Source organism: Mobula birostris, chromosome 13 (assembly GCF_030028105.1).
Source record: "Mobula birostris isolate sMobBir1 chromosome 13, sMobBir1.hap1, whole genome shotgun sequence".
NCBI classification, from domain to species: Eukaryota; Metazoa; Chordata; class Chondrichthyes; order Myliobatiformes; family Myliobatidae; genus Mobula; species Mobula birostris.
In genome coordinates, this window is record NC_092382.1 from 99,820,131 (window position 1) to 99,842,994 (window position 22,864).

A 22,864-nucleotide genomic window follows, 5' to 3' on the forward strand; every position below is an offset into this window, starting at 1 on the left:
GCGGCCCCGGAACCGTTGCTAGGTGGCACCTGTACTTTGCAGTTTTCTGAGCGAAAGGAGAGGCGCGTCGGAGCTTCTGCAGCAACAATGATTTCGCCCCGCTGCTGGCACTTGTCGCAGAAATTTATAACATTCAACAGAAAGATACTTGAGTGTGTTCGGACATTTCCCGGAGACCTTTCCTGCTCTCAATCGTATAGAATACAAATAGGAGAACAGATGGCACAGACAAAGCTGGTGATGTCACGCCAGATGAACAATGAGTTTGGTTCCCCAGTTCTATGACAAGGACTGCACACACACACACACGATCACGCATGAATAGATAGATAGATAGATAGATAGATAGACAGACAGACAGATAGATAGATAGATATGGATATAGATCGGCCGTTTTCAGATAGACAGATAGAGAGGGAGACAGACCGACAAGGACAAGGACAGAGACAGACAGACACACACACATATACACACACACACACACACACACACACACACGCACACACAAACACACACACACACACAAAAATATAGATAGATAGATAGTTAGATACATACATACATACATACATACATAGGTAGATAGATAGATAGATAGAAGGATAGATCAGAACAACAGTGGGATACGCGGGACGATGGATAGACAGAGGAGGAAGACAGAAAGTTCATTAGTATCGATGAGAATATAAATGATAGATCATACATCATTGGCAGATACACGGAGAATGTAAGGAGGCGGATTACATGATTTTTTCTTCCGTTATTGGAAGTTCGTACGTTTCGGTGGGCAGAATGTTCTGCTGTTTCCGTTTCGCGCTTCACTCGCTGACGAGTTTCGTGGTGCAACAGCGCCCCCTTTCGCACAAAGATTTGCCGGAAATACACTTGCAGAAGTGTTTGGTTGATTTAAGCATTCATTCATTTTCCCATGGTTTATTTCCCTGTGCGTCCGGTGATCATACTACAGGATAAACAGGCAAAAAATATGTTCTTAATAGATAGAGCCTGCCCGACGACACATAACCTACAGAATTCGATAAGCTGAAAAACACCAGAAATATACAGAACTAAAGAGGAAATTGAAAGACTATGGAATGGAAACATCTACAACCAGTAGTATCTACAACTGGTATCGTTCTAAAGGCACGGCAGAACATAATTGCACAGAAAAATCCTCAGAAACCCACAGCACTAAACATAGTTTGAAAGTTCCGATCATTTAAGAAATGTGTCTGCTTGGTTAATTATAATAATTATTATTATTGATAATAATAAAACTAAAATAATGGATAGTGTATGAAAAGGATCAGTAAGTAACCACAGAATAAATGGGGCCGATTGGGCTCTAAGGCGTTTGGATGACGTATGACGTCACCACCCGGCAGCTTCTGCAGCCAAGCTGAAGCCAAGTGCGCTGCTTCGCATTCCTTTGGACCACATCCGCGAGGCCGAGAGGAGGATCTTACTGTCTGGGCAGGCCAGGATCTCCATACTAATCGCCCATGTCTGCGGCAAGGAAAGGGCGCAACCATTGTCTACTTAGACAGACGGAGCCATGATGATTGGGCAATAGAGGGTGTTTTCCAAGAATGACACAGGTAGAAGTTTTCCATGGAAAATCACATATAGATCAATACAGTCAATAAATCAAATCTATTAAATTACGTCTATTATTATCATTACTATTATTATTATCATTATTCTTATTGTAATTACTGTTATCATTATTATTAGTACTACCACTACTATCAGACCCTAAGACTATAATATTTAGAAACAGGTTTAGGGATTTGGTCCATCAAGCCCACTCCACCATCTCATCAGGTCTGATATATTTTCAACTCAGTCCCAGTCTCCTGCCTTCTCCCCATATTCATTCAAGCCCGAACCAAACTGGAATCTATCAAACTCTGCCTTGAATATACGTAACTCCGGAAATTCACTCCTCTTCAGCTGAAGAAATTTCTCCACATCTTCATACTAAAAAGATGTCCCTCTATTGGAGGACTGTGTCCAGTCTAAGGCTGTCCAATGATTGGAAACATCCACTCCGCATCCACTCTATGTTCGCATTTCAATATTAGGTAGGTTTCAATCAGATCATCCCTCATCCTTCTGAATTCTAACGAATACGAGCCCAAAGACATCAAACGCTCTTCATATGACAAACATTCAATCCTGCAATGATTTTCGTGAAATTTCATTGATACCTCTCCACTCATTTCTAGGTTAAACGTCCCAAAACTGCTCCCAGTACTCCAAATGAGGCCTGTCCAGCGCTTCATCAAGTCCCAAATTCTTTGAGGAGATTACAAGTAGGATAGATAAAGGAGATGTAGTGAATGTTGTATATTTGGACTTTCCAAAGGCCTTTGACAAGTGCCACACATGAAGCTGCTTACCAAGTTAAGAACCCATGGCATTGCAGGAGAGTTACTAACATGGTTAGAGCATTGGCTGTTTGATAGAAAACAGCGAGTGGGAATAAGAAGATCCTTTTCTGGTTGACTGCCAGTAACTGGTGGCGTCCCGCAGGAGTCGGTGTTATGACCACTTTTTTTTTTTATGATGGAGTAGATGACTTTGTTGCCAGGTTTGCAGATGATACGAAGATTGGTGAAGGAGCAGGTAGTGTTGAGGGAACAGGTAGGATGCAGAAGAGATTCAACAGATTAGGAGAATGGGCAAGAAAGTGGAAAATGAAATACAATCTTCGAAAATGCACGGTCATGTACTTTGGCAGTAGTAATAAATGTGCGGACTATGTTCTAAAGGTTGAGCAGCTCCAGGAATCTGAGATGCAGAGGTACTGGGAATCCTTGTACGGAACACCCTGAATGTTAACTTGTAGGCTGAGTCGGTGGTTGAGGAATCAAATGCCATGTTTCTACTTATTTCAAGAAGTCTAGAATACAAGAGAAAGGATGCGATGCTGAGGCTTTAGAAGACACTGGCGAGGCCTCATCTTGAGTATTGTGAACTCAATAGTATTGAGTGTGGGCCACTCATCTGATAAAGGAGGTGCTGACATTGCAGAGCATCTACAGGAACTTCACAAAGGCGATACCAGGAATGAAAGGGTTCTCAAGAGAAGAGGAATGTTTGATGGAACTGGGTCTGTACTCGCTGGAATTCAGAAGGGTGAGGGACGATATCATTGAAACCTTTCGAAAGTTAAAAACGGCCTCGTAGATGTGGAAAGTTTGTTTAGGATAAGAGGGTACAGCCTTAGTATAGAGGGTCGTCATTTCAATACGGAGATGAGGTGAGCTTTCTTTATCCAAAATGCGGTGAATTTGTGGAATTTGTTGCCACCTGCAGCTGTGGAGACCAGGTCGCTGGGTGTTTTTTAGGCAGCGATAGATATGTTCTCCATTGGGCATGGCATCAAAGGTTACCGGGAGTAGGCCCGGAACTTGGGATGAGGAGGAGATTAAAAAAAAGTATCAGCCATGATTGATTGGCGGAGCAGATTCGATGGGCCAGGCAGCCTAATTCTGCTTCTATGACTTATGGTCTTAATATTATAACACGAAAACAATACTCCAGATGAGGCCTTATATCACACTCTCAGCCAAATCACATTTACCAGAAACGCTCCCACAAAGAAACAACATCCGTTATGAAAGACCACGATCATCTCGGCCATGCTCTCATTTCCTGTCTGCAGTTGTTACAGGAGCCTTTAGTACCAAAATATGAGAATCCTATGGGCTCCCTCTCAAGGATTGTACATCTCATGACTATTGATTTTTTGATTGATTCCATTGTGATTGATATTATTGATATTTTTTTATGTATTTGGTCAGTTGTGTCTTCTTTTGCACATCGGTTTTAGTTCATTTTTGCGTGTATTTTTTCACCGATTCAATTGTATTTCTTTCGTCAACCGCGAAAGCCGGCATGAATATCTATCCCAGGTTCTTAATGCACAATCAGAATTTAAAAAAAAACATACAGTTATGACTAATTACATCCAGACGCCATTTAGATTTTTAAACCCCGCTCTCCAACAAAAACATTACGGTCTTTCTAGCACTGGAGCACCTCTGTTCATAAACACTCCGATATCTTCGAAAACCAAACGCTCCCTCCTGCTTTTGAAGCATAATCCGGTTCCGTCCACTTCCAAGCATCGACCGCTACAAGTATCCACCCACCACCACACCCCGCTCCGCCCAATCTCCTCCGCCAACTCCTTCTAAAACACTCGGAGATTGCATGCACTGTCTCGATGGGCACGCACACACCTACGTATTCATATGCGTGGATTTAGGAGCGCACCCGGATATGGCCGTGTCATCGAGTTTGGGAGTTTCGGCAAATATCAAAGGTGCTCAGATTTTGGGCTGTGACGTAGTTCAAGGTTGTATAATTTATACATATTTTGACAATAAATCTAATTTGAAGATTGACTTTTCTAAATGCCATGTAGGTGTCGGCGGATATTGACTATCAACGGGTTTTGGGGGGGTCGGCGGGTTTGTGGGCGTGGGCATTTTTGGTGTGTCAGCGCTGTTCAGGGCATTGGTGATTACTGACAGGGACCGGGATTTGGTGCTGAGCAGGGATTACGGGTTGTGAGGATTTGTGGTGCCCACGGATTTGTCGGTGCATACAGATTTGCTGGAATCCGTGGATTTCGGGTTTTCGTCAGACATGTGGGGCGGGGTTGCACGTGCCTTTGAGGGTAAGCAAATTTGAGGGTATCAGCAACAATTGGCCTGCCACCGAATTACTGGGTGTCGGCGGGAATGGGGTATAAGCGGATTAGGGGCTGTCCGAAGAACCCGGAGTGGCATCAGATGCGGGGGTGCGCACGGATTTGGGGGTGCCAATGGATTCGGAGCGTTGGTGGTTTTCGGCGGGTCCAGGGATAATGGGAAGTCACAGGATTTAGGGGTGCGCACGAGTTTGGGTGTGTCAGCTGTTTTGGGGTTTATCGCTGGGGGTTCGACGGATGTGGTAGTGTCACCAGATTTGGGGGTGCTCGGATTATGGGGCTTTGACGAGTCGCAAAGTTGTATTATTGATGTCTACTTTGATAGTTAAAGCAGTTGCCACTTTGAGATCTGAAGATGGGGACGGCAATTTTGCGAAACTTTACTGTCCTTGCAGACTTAAAGTTTGAAAGATTTGACCTGATCCTTGCTCTGGCGTTATCTGATGTGGAGTTTGTGGATATTATAACAGTTAGATAGATAGAAAGGCATAGTTCAGAGCCACAGAGTAATGAGACAAGTAGGCGCTAATGCAGATTGATTGAGGGTTCAGAACGTCTATTGACCGAGATACGATAAATGATAGATCGAAAGACACACGGAGACCGTAACGAGGTAGGTTTCATGATTACCTCGTTTGAACTGACATTACTACGTTTGAATAGGCAGAATAGACTGCGGTTCCCGTCTCGGGGTGCACTCTCTGTCGAATCCCGTGGTACAACAGCGCCCTCTTTCGGGCAAATTGTTTCCGGAAATACACTTGCCGACGTAGTTGATTGGTTGATTCCTTCATTCGCCATTTTACCATGGTTTATTTTCATATCGGTCCGGATATAATATTACACACTGAACAAGCAAGAAGGTGATGGATTCCACAGAAACATAACATGCAGAAATCATGTCAATAAATCGGGGTTGAAGGTGAGTGGTGTGGGTGTTTAAGGGGCCTTTAAAACGGTGGGAGTAACACAGAATATTACCACCGTCAGAAGGACTTCTGGACCGGTACATGTAAAGGAAAGGTTTTGCTGTAAACACGCGAACTTCTGGCTAATATGATGGGCTTCGATAACAAAGCTGCCCTACGCGGAAGAATTGGGCCGAGGGGCTGTATCTGCACCGCCTGGAACATAACTACAGACAATTACCATTTCTGTCCCAAGCAGACGATCAGATAATGATGTCGTCGCAGGAGCTCAATTGCCAATTGGTGGATGGACAGTCTCGACGTCATATCCGGGAACACCCTCGACCGACAGAGCTTAGTTGAAGAAGCGAGTGAGGGGCGTTTGCTGCCGAACAGCGCTGCAGAATCGCGATGTATTTCCCTCCTGACTTGCCCCTTGTCTGTTTAACTTTATCCCTGACACTCTTGCACAAATGTGAGTATTTTTCTTGATCAATTATTTCTCACACCGGGTGGAACCGGCCGATTCAAAGACGATCCAAATTCATATTTTAAATAGTGGGATACTATGCCGTTGTCATCCACTTGACCATGAATTACTTTCTCTTGCATGTTAATCCAGGTCTGTCGGCTGCGCCAACAGTGGTCCAGTTACCTACCGCGGCCTCGGTTTGGCCTGGAGAACAGTTCAGTTTTGAGTGCAGTTTGGAGGGAGGCGGCGTGGGCGACTACACCATGCACTGGTACAGGCAAATCGGTACGAGTCTGGAGCATGTCTGCGACGAGAATGGCTTATGCGCCTCAGCCTTTAAACTGCGGTTCACCACTAAGCTCGAAGCTGCACAGAACAGCTTCACTCTGCAGCTCAGCAGCTGCGAGGAGACGGACTCGGCGAGCTACTTCTGCGCAGCGAAGCTCGCACGGCGGCTCACGTCTCGGGCTGCCTCAGACAAAAACCTCCCCAGTGATTCGTAGAACAGTCAGCCCATCACAGTCCGTTGCCAGCCACTTTCTGTGCGTCCATCGAACTCATCTCCAAGTGTTATCTTTTTTATCAGTCTTTCCTCACACGCACATCCAACTAAAGTTTATTTGCGTGAAACGCTGCTGGGAGGAAGCTGAATCTATTATGAAGATCCTCCGCCGTCAGTGTTATCAACTCCGCATTACAGTAGATCCCACAACACTAGGTACCGTGATGGACTAACTTTCAGGGTTTGGACAATTCATGTCTGTTCATTGATTGGTATAGTCGATCATTATGAATATAAGGCCGTATGAACCTAATATATGCGAGCAGAATTCAGCTATTTGCTCCAGCGAGTCTATTCCGCCACTTCATCTTGGCTGATCCAAATTTCCTTTTCAGCCTCAGTCTCCCTCTTTCTCCCCTTACCTTCTCATGCCCAAAACATACAAGAATCGATCAACCGTTGCCTTCAATAATTCAAAGGATTCGCCACTCTCTGTCCAAAGGAATTGCTCCTCACCTCCGTACTTCTACTTTGACACTGTGTCCCCCGGTCTAGGGTTGTCGCACCTTTGGAAACATTCCCTCCGCGTTCACTCTATCAAGGTATTTCACCATTGGGCAGTTTTCAATCAGATAATTCCTCATCCTTCTTTGAGTTCCAGAGCAATCAAAACCTCTTTAAACCATAAACCTTTAATTTTCGGATCATTTTCGTGAAACTCCTATGAAACCTCTCCAGTTTCAGCACCTCTTTTTTGTAAAACAGGAAACCGACAACAGCACACGATACTCCAAATGAGGCCTCGCTGGCTCTTCATGAAGTGGGCCACATTATATTCTGGCATTTGTATTCTGGTACTCTTGAAATAAGTGCTATCATCATATGTGCCTCCCTCACCACAGAATGCACCTAAATGAATTTTTCATGAATCCTGCGCAATGGCTGTGAAGTCCCTTTGCGCCTTAGTTTTTTGGCATATCCTCTCCATTTAGAAAATAGTCTACACTTTCATTTCTTCTGCCAAAATGCATGGCCATGCACATACCGACACTGTACTCCATCTTACACTTCTCTGTCCACTCTTCTGATCCTGTGCTTTGGTAGCCTCTCTATTTCTCCCAGTGTAGGAAACATCCTCTCCACATCCACGCTAACTAGGTCTTTCAATATTCACAAAAATTGCTGGTGAACGCAGCAGGCCAGGCAGCATGTATCAGGAGAGGTACAGTTGACGTTTCGGGCCCAGAACCTTCGTCTGACCAGGACTGTACCGCTTCCTACAGATGCTGCCTGGCCTGCTACGTTCACCAGCGTTTCTGTGTGTGTTTCTTGTATTTCCAACATCTGCAGATTACGTCGTGTTTCCGCCTTCAATATTCGATAGGTTTCAATGAGGTCCCCCCTCAATTGTCTAAACTCCAGCAAGTACAGGCCCAGAGCTATCAAACGCTCCTCGTATGTTAACCCTTTCATTCCTTGAATTGTCGTCGTTAAAATTCTGTGAACCCTCTCCAATATAAGCACATCCTATCTAAGATAAGCTGCCCTAAACTGCTCACAATACTCCAAGGTTGGCCTCACCAGTGCTTTATAAAGCCTCAACATCACATCCTTGCTTTTATTTTCCAGTCGTCTTGACATTTTCTTTTTTGCTTATCCCGCTTGTTATTTCCTTTGGAATTCCCAGAAAGTTGTCAGGCAAGTTTTCGCTCGAGGAAACCATGCTGACTAGGTCCTATTTTATCAGGTTTCCCCAAGTACACTCGGACCTCATCCTCAATAACCGACGCCAACATCTTCCCAATCACTAACCTCAGACTAACTGGCCTCCAGTTTAATTTCCATCGTATTTGCCGGTGCTTCCGTGCATGCCGGCGGGAAAATAAATCGCAGGTAGTACACGGTGACACATACGTAAGATCATACTAAATTTAATTTGAAATTTAAATGCTGAGCCTCCCAGGTCGGAGGAACTGTCGGCGATAGCGCCGACCTTTGAAAACAGCAAATTTCTCTCAATAATTTTCTCAGTTTTGATCGGACTCAGCGAGAACTTTGACCGCTTTACTCTCAGGCATTGGTGATTAATACAACAGCAGGGGGCAGTAGAGGCATTTCGTTCGCTGATGATGCGCTGACCCTTGATGAGGGTGCTTCTCCCGAGAGTCGGAGGTCCAGGGGTAGCATTGCAGGGTTCTGTACGCTCATCGACAAGGTTGAAGGTCAATGTCTCTTTGACAGGCGGTCTGAACTGAGCGGGCGTTCGTTTAATGTAGATGGATAAAATCTCACTCGCCTCTCAGTTTCTGTTAATTACTGCTCATTTTTTCCGATCGGACCCACGGACTGCAGCCTCCTCAAAGCCCCTCGCTCTCTGTGTCGCCGTGGACTCGTTCGCAATTATTAATTGCCGTCAACGTGACACCACGCCGGGTACTGGTATACGGGCACCGCCGAGATCCCGGAGACTCTCTGACCCGGAGCGGATATACTGGTGGGCGCACGAGATGAGCTTTCAAAAGAAGTGCTAGAGATGGGGTAGAATTGCAACGCACAATTTACATTTGAAACAGGTGGCTTCGAAGGTTTCCCAGTGACCGTACTTTGCGCAATTTGTGAGTTTTTGACCGCCCAGCGACAGGAAGGCTAAGATTCAAACTGCAGCGAGTGCAGAGACTTTGCAGATCAACTTCACTTTGAACGACGCTCCTAAACTCTGGAATTCAGGACCGAAAATTAAAGGGATGGAGAGTCAGTTAGCACGTTTAAATGCCAGCTCAACACTAATTTATTTAACTTTGCTTTTAACGAAAATAATTGACTGTTTTCTTCTGTTTGCATTTTATCCCACTGTAAAGCGCTTTGAACTAATCGACTGGACACCTGCACTGTCAGCGTTCCACTAACCCGCCTCTGCTTCTTGCTGCCGTTACGTCATCTTGGATTAACTGCGCTTCAATGCAACTTCCGGAAACGTGCCGCTGTCTGTACGCTGTCTGCAACATGATGTTAGCGGTTTTTGTTGCGCTCAGACGGTTCTTTGTATCACTGTGAAGACTACACGCGCAGAAGTACACGGCCGAGTGATTGCTGCGCAGGCTGCTCGTCACCAGGTTGCACGCGTTGCTTTTCGGAGTCTGGACGCTAAATCCATCGACTTCACCAGCAGGCTCTTTAAGACTGGTACCTAAGGTATAAAACATTAGCTGAGGCTCCTTCCCTGGGTATTGTCGATACCAATACATATAGTAATTGCTGCTGCCATCCACGTTGCAAGTCAACTTCATCGGGTCCCCGAGAGATCCGGAATAAAAACCGGGTGTCTGGTGGATGGTCTGGGGATCCGCGGCTACAGGAGAGAGTAAGAGAGTAGGGCGTCAGTAAACAAGTAGATTCCGGCGTTGGCGTTTGTGAGGCAATCGGGAGAAGAAATAATCCAGATTGAAGCAGATTATGGAATTTCAAATAACGGAAGAGAGAACCCGATAGCACAGGACGAAAACGAGAGTAACGGTCGAGAAAATTAAATAAAATGACGGAGATTAGAAGCCGCCTGTTTGAGTTACTAAGTACAGAGTTGAATTTACTGAGAGGGAAGTAAAGGGTGGGGAGGGAAAGAAGGAAGAAAATAGGTGCAGAGGTATTACGAGGAGGAGGAGAAGAGGAAGAAAAATGTCAGGAGATGTAGGAAGAGAGGAGGATGTGGAAGAAGACGGGAGGGCCGTGGAGAGTGAGGAAGGAGGGACGGGACGAGCGGTAAAGAAGCAAGCGGAGTGGAGCCACGGGAGGTGGGACAGGTGGGAGAGAAAGTAACAGATATCGAAGAAGAAAATAGTATTACAAGGGGCAGAAGTGAGAGCGTTACAGTACAGGTCTAGAGCGGGATTCATGGAAGCGACACTTGAATGGAAGAGAAAATCAGAAGGACGGGAAACGACGGAATGTGGTAGTGACAGGGTCGATACAGAGATGCAAGAAGTATAGAAAAAAGTAATGAAAACCGCTTCCGAAAACTATTCATAAACTGTTCCCGTCCCTTACCGTGAAACCAGAACAATAACTGCAGCAGCAGGAACATCTTCACGTCCGTCCGCCCTCTCCACAGCGGAGAAGGTTCGGGGATCCTCTTGAGCTCAACGCGTCACGGAAGAAACCCCGAAGCCCCGCCCCTCCCTCTGACAATTACACCTGACGTCACTGAGCAACCGCGGCGGGTCTTGAGTTGGCTGCTGTGGTCATTGATTTGCGCTATACCAGGGTCACTGCTGGATAAGGTCTGAAATAGCAGCAAGTTCTGGGATCTCAGGATCGCCCCTTCTATCAGGTTTGAAAGTTGCTGGCTCTTTGACACTGTTGGAAATATAATGCTTAATTTTTCCGTTAACGTGATCTGAAGTTCTTCGCTGTCATTCTTCTTGTCCAAGTCGCATTTAAGTAAATCCCTTTTTGCATCCCTTTCACCATGACGACGTCAAACCTGTAACGGGATTGGGATGGGACAGCACAAAGTTCTGCAACGTACGACGGCGAAACCAAGACCGGTGGTGTTCCAGATGCCCGGTAAGGAGCACGGCAGTTGTGCGTGAGATTTGGGGAACCGGTTCAATGGGGAAGCAACCACTTCACTGTGTAGCTCGGCGGCTAAAGGCAGGCAGACTCGAAGGTCTATCGCTGTTTCGCGAACGCCACCCAGCGGCAGGAATCCGCATATAGCCGACCGCCAATGAGCGAAATTCGTAGTTCGTTTTCTTACAGGCATTCCCAGAAAAGTGAAGAAACACCAGATGAAAAGCAATAGATAATTGATGCTAACACAGTTTTGCAGAATCCGGTAAATCGTGCAAATAATAAAAACAAATACATTGATAAGAACACGAGTTGGAAAGTGAATCCATAGATTGTGGAATCAGTTCACTCTTGACGTGTGAAGCTTTCCACGGCGGGTGGGTGTCAGACCTAAGGCTCCTGTGCCGACTGCCTAGTGGAAGAATATGGGGAACATCAGGACAGTACAATGGTCTCAGACTGTCCCGATGTATAACTAGGGGACTGAAGACATTTACACAATACTGCAGTAATTTTATGTACTGTACGGTACCGCTGCCGAAAACAAATACGCAAGTTGACAGATGTGGGTTATAGTAAACGTGATTCTGATGCGGGTCTCTTTAGTGGGATAGTAGTGGGAAGCGGGGAGAGAGAGTGGAATCATGGTTGGGAAAAGGGGAGAGAGAGAAGCACCAAGAAGATATTCTGCAATGATCAATAAATCAATTTACAGCTGGAGTACGAGAGTTCTAAGGAAAGATTGCAGACGGCTTAGGTTGTTTTAAGATGGAATTTGCGTAAGTAACCTTCTCGCAGCTTACAAATTTCCGAGGAGAAGAGATGAGGTGGTTGACCGTTGTCGTGTTGCGGCGATTGGGCTGTCTCGAGCGAATGGACACAGGGTTGAAGTCAGACATGGGGTGCTACACTTTTCAGGCAGAGGCCGGTGGGAATGTGGAACGAGCTGTCAAGGAATGTCATATCCTGCACACCAGTGTCAAGGAGAACGAAACAATAGCAAGTCCGGACCGATATAGAGAACAGAACAATAATAATGAACGGAAACAATAAATTGTTGTTGTTCGTTCATCGTGACGTCGAAGAGGACCTCGACACCATAATGATGGTGTCGAGACTAGCGCGTAATTTAGATTTAACTGAGGGAGAGTTGCGCAGCGTCAGCCTCACTCTCTCTTCCCAATTCCCATCTGGATCCAGTGACAAGACAGAGTCTAGACGGCTGGAGATGGGACTAGGCGCAGTGGATGACCAGGACGTCTTCTGTGTCTTGTCCTGCTCTACACGTTCCACGACGTTTGCAGAGACCGCCTTCTTGACCGTTGGACCTTCCATTGGTCTCGTCCGCTCAATCCGCCGGAGTCTGTCTTCACATGCTGGGATGGACAACTCCCTATCTCACCGAGGGTTTGAGACCCGTCGGCTACCTTCACTTGGTTTAGCCGGCTTGTCGAAGCCGTTTCCCGGGGTGTGGCCGCTGTCGCTTGCAAACAACTACGGGGAGCCACAGGTGAGAGCTGAGTGCCAGGTGGGGATCAAAGGTGGACTAACCGCTCTGAAAAGGACGCGACATGTTCGGGAGAACATGTCGCGAAACAATAATTACAAATACATAAAATAGCTGATATCAATCCATGAGGTTATATTAGGCTTTACATACTCTGTGACTGACGGCAAATAATAAGAGAGCAGTGATAGTTGCGGGAAGATGGGGGAGGGGTGGTTGAGTGGATGGAAGTATCGATCAGGCACACTGTTTGGGGAAGGGAATTGTTTTTTCAGGCTGATAATCATGGCGCGGATGCAACGTATCCTCTTCCTTGCTTCGATTGGAACAAACAGTCCATGAGCACTGTAGGCGAGATCATTCATGATGATACCGGCAATTTTGCCAGCGCCTTTCTGTATAATTGTCATTGATGGCGGGGAGGATTTTGCATGTGATGTGCACTGTCAGGAGTTCGAAACTCCTCACAGTTTGGACTGTTGCGCCATCGGTGTGAAGGTGTTTGTGAATGCGGCGATTTCTTCTGAATTCGATTTGAAAAAAATCCCTCTTATCTTGTTGACGTTGTTATATGCCTGGCCCCAGGCCTCGATGTCTACCACCTCCTCTACCACGCCTCGTGCAGAGTCGCTTGGGTGACATCGGGGAACTTGTCAACGTGATTGGCCGGGTGTTTGGCCGTGCGGTCACGTGTGTAGAGTGTACAGCAATGGGCGACACAAACTGCCCTGCGGGATACCGGTGCAGAGGATGATGGGGAAGGAGTAGCAGTTGTGCATCCTGGGTATGTGAGGTCAGTTCGTCAGGAAGTCCAATTCACAGTTGCATTGTGGGGTATTTCTATCGATTAGTCGATGTTGTCACAGTTACGACATTTCAGTGACTTTCCGATGAATGGGCAAGCTGCACTGTCGCGCCTGTTTCTCTGCAGGGTGACAGCAGGGGGCGCTCTAAGACCAAACGGAGCGGCAGTGACTTCTGAATGGGGCAGTAGTCAGTCGCCGATCTCGACCTTGCAATGCAAAAGTCCACATTTTCAAACCAAGCATCGTCACAGCCCAGCTCTCACTGGGGAAAACAACTTCACCTCGTTTTTTGACACTGAGAGCGGTGTTGTCGAACCGAGGGACGGACCGCTTGAGGAAAGCATGTTTTTGACGTACAGAAGCAGGTGTGTGCAACGGCAGACAAAGCTGCAACGGGAAACTCGGACGGATGGCCAGATAGATGGATTTATAGAGAAATACGTGGCAAGATAGTTTGCAAGATAGACCGATACATACAAATGTATATGCATACATAATACACACAAACGTACGTCGGCACCGTACCGTACTAATCAGTGCGTCGCTACACAGCACCAGCAGCCTGGGTTCCGCTCCTTCGCCGCTTATAAGAAATTCGTAAGTTCCTCGCAGTGAGGGCGTCAGTTCCCTTCGGTGCCCCAACTCCACCCTGGAAGGACGTAAGGGACAGGAGGTTAATTGATCATATTTATTTATCTGGACGTGGGGGGGGGGGATTCACTGGGTTGGACGGTTCTGTTGCCATTTTTCTTTCATTTTTCTTTGAATGAAACTGAACTACCTATACGTTGAGAGACAAACAAAGCGGCAGAAACTGTGCCCGAGAAACGGACACACAGGTCACACAACGAGAACAATAACCCCTCATTTCATGTTTTGTCCCGCACATTTGCTCCGGCGGATACAATGAACATATATCGACGTTGTACCTTCGCGCACTTCCGGTTTCTGCTCTGGATGCAACGTCATCCAGCGAGGGAGGGATGGGGATGCCAATGACAGAATCGGGGACGGGGCGTTGCAAGCCAGACTGTAACCTTATACAGTCATTATATCTGTCCTCACGCTCCGAACAGGCCCTGCTCTTCCTGAAGGAGAACTTTACGTGAAGGATGCTTTTGTTAATGGCGTTTGTGACCTGCTTGTACAGCAAGGAATATTCAAATCCAATGTTCGGCGCGTACCCTGCCTCTCCATTTTCCTCTCACCGTCCCCTACTGCTGCCTTCTCCACTCCACTTCCTCCCATTTCATTATTTATCTATCTACTTTTCAATAATTATCCCTCCTCGCTCCTTCCCTCCGCTTCGTCCTTTGACTCCGCACAGCCATACCCTCCCCTCATCCTCCCTATCCCTCCATCTCTATCTATAAACCAGTCTTATCTATCTCCTTATCGATTTCTCTATATCTCTGTCTCATCTCTCCCTGGCGTGCTCGGGTTATTTGTCCATCACGTTCTGTTTTTTCTATACCTGCCTCTATTACTGTCTGGACCTCTCTCCAGCGCACGGAGTCGCTGCCGTTACTGAATGTATTTATTTTTCCCCCTCGTTTGTTCTTTAAATCACAAGCCGTGACTTCGACGGTGATCCGCCAGACACTCCACGCTGTTTCCTAGTCCCCCGGCCCGAAACAAACTCTTCACTGCACGGTCGAGGGCAGCAGCAGCTACTGATTGTTCTGGTACAGACAATACCCGGGGAAGGATATTGTCGATGGCTGTTTTACTCGATGGCTGCTCCAAGCGTGGCGCCGGACGCCGAGGTGGACGGGTTTACAGCCAGTCGACCGAAAGGCAATGAGTTCACTCTGAGCGTCAGCCGCCTGCAGCTGAACCACACGGCCACATATTTCATATGACATTGATAGGAGCCTCGAGCAAAAACCTCAGACAGCAGATGGTGAGGAGAACGAAGTAAGAGTAACTCTTGCACCCAATTCCCGGTAACAGAAATGATCCACACTGTGGTGGGGAAACATTCTCAGCTTCTTCATTCCAGTTCCATATGCAGTGAAGTCCGCTGATAGCTTTGACTACCGTTACACCCGGGGATGGGCTGGGGACAGCCTGCCAATGTCGCCGCACATTCAGGCACCTACCTAGCAGGCCCATATTGTTCAATAGAATATCGAAAAAAGAACATTAAAGAAAAATGACAGAACAGACCAGAGCCCAATGCAGCCTCTTAAGTTCCTCCCTCCCACCCTAAAGCACATGCCCAGCCATCTAACTCCAAGGAAAGCCGCCTATCTTTGGGATTGCAAGTACGGAGGAGGCTGCAAGGGGCGCTGTTGCACCAGGAAACACTGGAGCTGAAGAGCGCCGTGTCGATTCAGCACCTGTTCTGATGAGGCTGTCTCCTTTAGTGAGGTCGTTAATCCTTACCGGACAGCAAATACGGGCCATGTTTACAGGGGGTTTTCGGAGCTGGCGGGTGTTCAGCTGAGCAACGAAACCTTTAGAGTTTCGAAGAATGTCGTATTCATTTATGTATTTGTCTATCTACCTTTCTATCTATCTATCTATTTATTTGTATATTTTTACTTGCTTTTTTTTTGAAATACAGTCCTTCAAGCCGCCCCGGCCACCCATCTAAGATTTCACGCTCGCCTAATCACGGCGCAGTTTGCAACCAGCAATTAATCTACCGACCAGTACTGCGGGAAGAAAACGGACCATGGCGGGAGAACGTAGAAAAATGTTACATACAGCGGCGTCACCTTATGTACCTGATGCCCCTCCCTCGCCTTCCTCCAGCCTCTTTTCCCATACACCCTACTCCTCTCTTCATTCATAATCTCCTCATCTCCTTCATCTTTTTTTTTCCTGTTGCTCTTATCTCCTCTCCCCTCTCTCCCACTTGCTGCCGTCCTCCTCATCTTATTAATCAACTTGCCTTTCACATCCAATGCCCGTCGTCTCCTGCATATCTCCATCATTGTTTCTCTTCCGAGTTCAAGCATGAAATTTGTAGCATGGAACCACAGCCTTGGCAACAAAAAACTAACTTCGACCTTTATAATTTTGTAAACCGGTATGTCGTCAGCCGTTCCAGTGAAAATAAACCAACCGATCATTCTTCAATACATCTGCAGTCGTCTTATCCTGGAAACACACCTATGAATATCCCGTCCGCTCTTCCTATTGTCGCAACACGATTCCTGCCCAAGCTGTGTTAAATATTGCGCTTGTGGTCCAACCCAGCACGACACCTTTCACCTTACACTCAGTGCTCTCCACCAGGAAGAGGAGGCCGTTTGTTCCTTCTCAGGGATGATGGTAGCAGGACGAAGTACCGTCCCCATTGAGATAAACATAGTTTTAACACAGAACTATGGACGATGAAATTCACAGGGAAAATTTTAACTATAAATGCGATCGCAAGCAACAAAAAATCAGCTGTGGTTATACAAGTTCTGTTAATGATAGGACTTTCAAAAGCAGGAAGGGCGTTACTTCTGGAAGAAAGCAGGAAAATGCAGTCGTCGTGTCAGGGAAGAATCAAGTGAACGTCAATGTAATGAAATCCCACTGTTTCTTTTCCACCTCACATTCAGGTAAATCGGCGTCAGTTCGGGGCCTGTCGGAGTGTGCTGGGTGTGCTGACGTCACAAGGCTGGTGTAAGAGCTTGCATCTTGCCGGAAGATCGGCCACCTGCTCTCTCCTCGTTGTTACCAAACCGTCTGCTTACAATCCACATCGCGTTTCCTCTGTCAAACAAAACAACAAAACAGGACACGGCCACACGGCCACGTGTGCTCGCCTCTGCCACGCCGTTTACATGCAGTCTGGGGTTTTTGTCGAGCTCTTCCCTCTCGGCGAGTCACTGTGAATACTCCAGGCGCAAAAGTACACGGCCGAGTGATTCCCCCGCAGGCTGTTGGTCACCAGTTTGACCTCGTTAGCTTTCGGCGTCTGCAGGGTAAATCCATCGACCTCCCCGTCGGGATTCTTAACGTTAGCACCGTAGCTGTAGAACATGAACTGCGGCTCCTGCCCCGGGTACTGGCGGTACCAGTGCACCTCATAAGTGCTGCTGCCCTCCAGGCTGCAGTTCAGGCTCATCAGCCTCCCCTGTGAACCGGAAAAAGCCGGAGGCGTCTGCTGGATCGTTTGCGAGTTCGCGGCTGGGGAAGAGAGGAGAGGGGTATGACCTCAGTAGGCAGGGAGACTCGGATCATGGAGACAGGGAGGAAAGAAAGAGAAAGAGAGATGCAGGAAGTAGAGGCATATGGGGAATAGAGAAAGAGATGGGGAAGAAATAGAGAGAGCGAGAGAATAAAAGAAAATAATTATAATTGGATGGACGGAGGTGAGAACTAAATATCAAAGGAGCGCGACGATGGAATAAGTAAGAAAGAAACACAGAAGAGCGATGGGGAAACAAATATTACAAGAATTAACGGAGCACAGGAAGGGTAATGTAGAACTTGTTCCTTAAAATGCTCGCAAATTGAAACTATCCTTTACCGTGAAGCCAGACCAGCAGCTCCAATAACACGAACATCTTTGAACTTAGACCGTTTCCTCCAAGTGGAAGGGAGATCGTAACGAACAACCTTTTGAATGCCTTCTCAGGTCATGGGCGAACGCATGAAGCTCCGCCCCTCACCCACACGTCACCGAGTTGCGACACCGGAAGCTTAGAGCTTGAATGGTGTGTGGATCAAATCATTTGCCGATTCGGATGTCAGTCGAAAGGCCGGGCCCCATTCCAATTTCAGCAGGACAACGGGAGCTGTCCCTTCAGTCCCGGACACGACGATCTAACCTCAATGTCACAAACAGAGTCATTGTACCAATTTGGGAGGCGGAGAGAGGAATATAAGGAGGAAGGTACAGATTACGTTCAGCAGAAAGACAGATTAATTTCGTATATGGTGGATCAAAGTGCCTTTTCCCGTGTTGTTCATGAATTGAAAATAACAGAGTTGTAGAATATATGTTACAGACTGTGACCTCTCGGCCCAAATGTTTATTGCTTCAGAGGTGTAAATGGTAGCGTCGTATACTAGTGCAATACGGAAACAATCGCTTTGGTCCAACTGGAAACCTCATATAAATAACCTCATAACTCCCGTCATGCAAGCTATGATCATGCCGTCCATTTGTCAGTGATGACGATTGCAGTAGACATTGAAAGCGTGTAGCACGAAATTTTCCAGAAGTCAGCGAACAAAGCGAAGCAAAAGTGAATACCTGGCAACCAATTCGGCTGCGCGTTATATTTCGAGAATGGGATTAACCGTCAAGCAACCGCTTTACTCTGCGACCCAGCAGCTGGGACTTGGACAACCCAAAGTCTTACTCTTGTGTAGAGTGCCACCGTGCGGCGGTAATAAGTATAACCCCGAGACAGCAACTTGTGGAAAAGAGACAGTCACGACTACTGCGGGAATATTTGGCCATAAATGATGGTGCTGTGATGGAATCGACTGCGAGCCCACTAATCCTAACTATAACCCGCTCCCTGTAAATGCCTGCAAGAAAATGAATCTCTGGGTTGTCTATGGTGCCGTGTACGTACTTTGATAGTACATTTATCTTGACTGGGACCTTGACTTTATCAAGGCCTGCAAAAATCTCCGGGAGCGCAGATAAGATGCGTCATCATTATTTTCCGGGGGTAAGAGGGATTAGCCCCAAATTGCAGAATTTAATATTGAGGGACATCTGTTTAAGCTCAGATGAAGTTAGACAGCTGGAATGAATTGTTGGATGAAGCAGTAGAGAAGGGTACGTGTACACCATTCAGGCAGGTACACCGATGGTAAAGCTTCAAGGATGTGTTGAGTAAATGGAGGTAAATAGAATTAAAATAGACAGAACCATGAGGCACCTAAGTTGCTGGTTAACTTGACTATGAAGATGATCTTCTTTATCTCTATTCAGATCTTGAGGATGATCCGTGACTCCTACAGGGGGCGCTGTTGAACCACGAATGCAAATCCTCTGTCGGTAGAGGATCTCCATTTTGAAAGCCTCCCTTTGCAGCTGAGGTCGTGAATCATTTTCTATCATCGGGGATGTGGCTTCCATTCACAAAGATTTCTCGGCGGGCTGGCTGTTCCGCAGAGTTTGCAATATAACCGTCGCCGTGTCAATGAGAATGACCTGATAATCTTCATTCAGCCCCACCATCGTTCCCCTGGGATATGGCTCAGTAACTCCTTCCTTGTCTGTGATACTGAAAGGCAATAGAATAATTGAAAAAAAAAATTGATAATCAATGTCCAAAAAGATGATAAATAGATAGATAGAGAGATAGAAGAGAGAGAGAGAGAGAGAGAGAGAGAGAGAGAGAGAGAGAGAGAAAGAGAGAGAGATAGAAAGAGAGAGAGAGAGAGAGGGAGAGAGAGAAAGAGGGAGAGAGAGGGAGAGGGAGAGAGAGAGAGAGAGAGAGAGAGAGAGAGAGAGAGAGAGAGATAGACGGATGGATAAATATATAGATAGAGATATAGTTGGATAGATAAATAGATAGCTGGATGGAAAGGTACTTAGAAAATTTATGGATAGAAAGAAAGATAGATAGATGGATGGATAGACTTGTGTGAATCAAGAAGCAGTGGATAGGTTTTTCCTTCTTGCAAGAATTTCATGGTATCATGAAAATAATCGGGAGAAATTACAAAGAAAATAATATCAAAATTGTGATTCCCTTCTTAATTTGTAATACTGCATATTTTCCCCTTCATGATTACTAAACGAGAAAGCACCAGGGCGCGATGTGTGTCGCTTTTCCGTCTAGAACCGCTGCATCGCTCCTAATTCGCCACTGCGACAACTTCCCCACGTTCTCCCACCCCTCCCCATCTCAATTTGAATGGCAATCAGAGAATGAACCAGGCGGCAACTACAGAGGAAATAACGTAGCGCCAATCAACCAATCCAATGGCGCCAAAAGCTGTCAGATGGCACAATCTTCTGCTTCGAAAAGTTGGTCTTGAAACGCACTCCAATGCTAATCGACATCTCGTAAAAATAATGGTGCGTGGAGAAGATTGCGTTCTCTTAATCATGGATTTGATCCCGTGTAAGCCAAAACAGCAGAAGTTCAGAGAAAGGGCTACTATTCATTGGGAGATATTAGAATCTATTCGGATTTATATCTTATAAGGATTCTGTCCACGTACGTGGAGCAGTCGCCCCGTTCCCTGCAGCTTAATTGGGGAGATTCAACCACCATCCAACGCAGGCTGCTTAATACGTGCTACACCATTATGGATTGTTAAACACCTCGACACGTCAAGGCAATAGGATTTGGATACAATTTAGAAAACACTGTGATTTACTGAGATTCTCCCTTTCTAGTCACAGTTTCCTAAAACTATTTTTAAGCCTTCTATGACCGCTGTAGTCTTTAAATAATGGGAAAGATTAGGCATTACATGCTTCCGGGATCTGTTTGTGGGAGGAAGTCTTTCTTCGTTTGAACAATTGTCAAGTGAATATAGTTTACCAAAAGCCCACTTTTTCGGTACTTACAAATTAGAGATTTTCTGCGATCTCAATTATATACATTCCCTAATAGACCTGATAAGAACATATTAGATGGAATTCTTAATATGAAACTATTCTATAATTGTTCAATACCCAATATTTATGATATGTTGTTGGGAATGAGAAATGTCTCTTTAGACAAGATTAAAATCTTTGGGAACAAGATTTACAGACCTGAATTTCTGAAGAAACTTGGAACGAGATTTTTAAATTGGTTAATACTTCACCGATATCTGCTTGTCATTTCCTCCTACAATGTAAAATGGTTCATAGGGCTTATATGACCAAGGATAAATTATCTCGTTTTTTTATAGGGATATATCTCCCTACTCTGATCGGTGTAACAACGGAGAAGCTTCACTGATTCATGTGCTTTGGACTTGTCCAAATCTTGGAAAATATTGGAAGTATTCCAAACTTTTTCTGTACTCTTGAAAGTAAATTTAAGCCTGATCCTTTGACTGCCCTATTTGGTATTGCTGGAAGGAAAGATACAATTTTGAAGACATCTGATCTGCGCATTGTTTTTATCTCTCTTATGGCTAGAGGGGCGCTTTTGTTGAAATGGAAATATGCTGTTCCGCCTAATCATGCCCAGTGGTTACGGGATGTTATGGCACGCCTAAATTTAGAAAAGATTCGTTGTTCAACCTCTGAATCTAACCAAGATTTTCAAAATTTGTGGGGGTCGTTTTTAAATTATTTTCATAATCTTTGACTTCTTGTTAGGGTATAGAAGTTGATTAATAGTATATTTTATTACCTGATAAGTTTCTTTTTTTCTTTTTTTCCCCCAAACAGCTTCGACTTTGGTAGTGCTTCTTTTAATAAAATTGTTTATATTCTAATATACGGATTAATCTAATCCATATGAATATAGACTAAGGAGTTCGTTAACGTGATTCAATATACTGTATTTGGTATTATTATATTCTTTCTTTTGTTTTATATGTATTCTCTTGAATTCTGTATTCTGCTATCTAGAAATCAATATAATATTGAAAAAGAAAAAGAAAGAAGAAAGAAATCACACAGACAAGCAGACGAGCGTCTGATTATCAGCTGGGTCTCAATAGGTTGCAGGACTGTATCCGTGCGGTGTGCGTCTACATTACAGACTGCAGTGCAAATACTTTCCTTACCACAGCAGTTATATATCAGTCGAAACTGCCCTGATAGTCATGTTCTTGTGTGTATTTACATTGGATTCGAAAAAGACACTATAGTAAATGAAACAACACACACAAAGCCGGACAATCAAGATGCATAAGAACGCAGACAACACAATTATAAATAACACACATCGTCATCAATAAATGATATTCAGAGCATGAGCTGTAGAGAGCTTGAAAGAGATTCTGTCAGTTTTGAAATAGTTCCGTGTTGAGGTGAATGAAGTTATCCACACTGATACAGGAGACCGAATCTCCGTGGAAAACTTCACTGACCTCAAAACTGAAGAGCAAGATAATTGCTTCACTCAGGCTTGCTATGAGGATGTGACGAATGGCGAAGAATTTCTGTCGTGGAAGTGATACCATGATTTCGAAATGATAACAGTAGTAAGTTGGAGCTCTGAGCAGACTTATCAATTGGATAGAACCTGCATCCCATGGGTATGTGCCTCCCGGTTTCGAATCATCCAATCGCATCTGCTTGGCATGAACTCATCTCGGGCCTCGTCGGCAGCTTCTCAAAATGCCAACCGTCCAAAGGCGACAACGTGCGGAGGAAGTGAATTAATTGACACAGAGCCAACTCGAAACCAGCTGCTTCGATATGCAGCGGCTTTCCGGCTATCCGCTACTGGGCTTCACTTGATTCCATATGGCGGAAGTGTCCTCGTCCTGTACACTATAGTGTGGGAAAGATTCAG

General features: G+C 45.7%; 1 gene segment (V, D, J or C); it reads right to left on the bottom strand.

Annotated features, from left to right (window-relative positions):
* Window positions 1–17,265: 17,265 nt before the first annotated feature.
* LOC140208077 (T cell receptor beta variable 30-like) lies at window positions 17,266–18,028 on the bottom strand. The segment is given in 2 exon segments: window positions 17,266–17,615; window positions 17,959–18,028. Coding segments are annotated over 2 exon segments (387 nt in total).
* Between the last annotated feature and the right edge of the window lie 4,836 nt (window positions 18,029–22,864).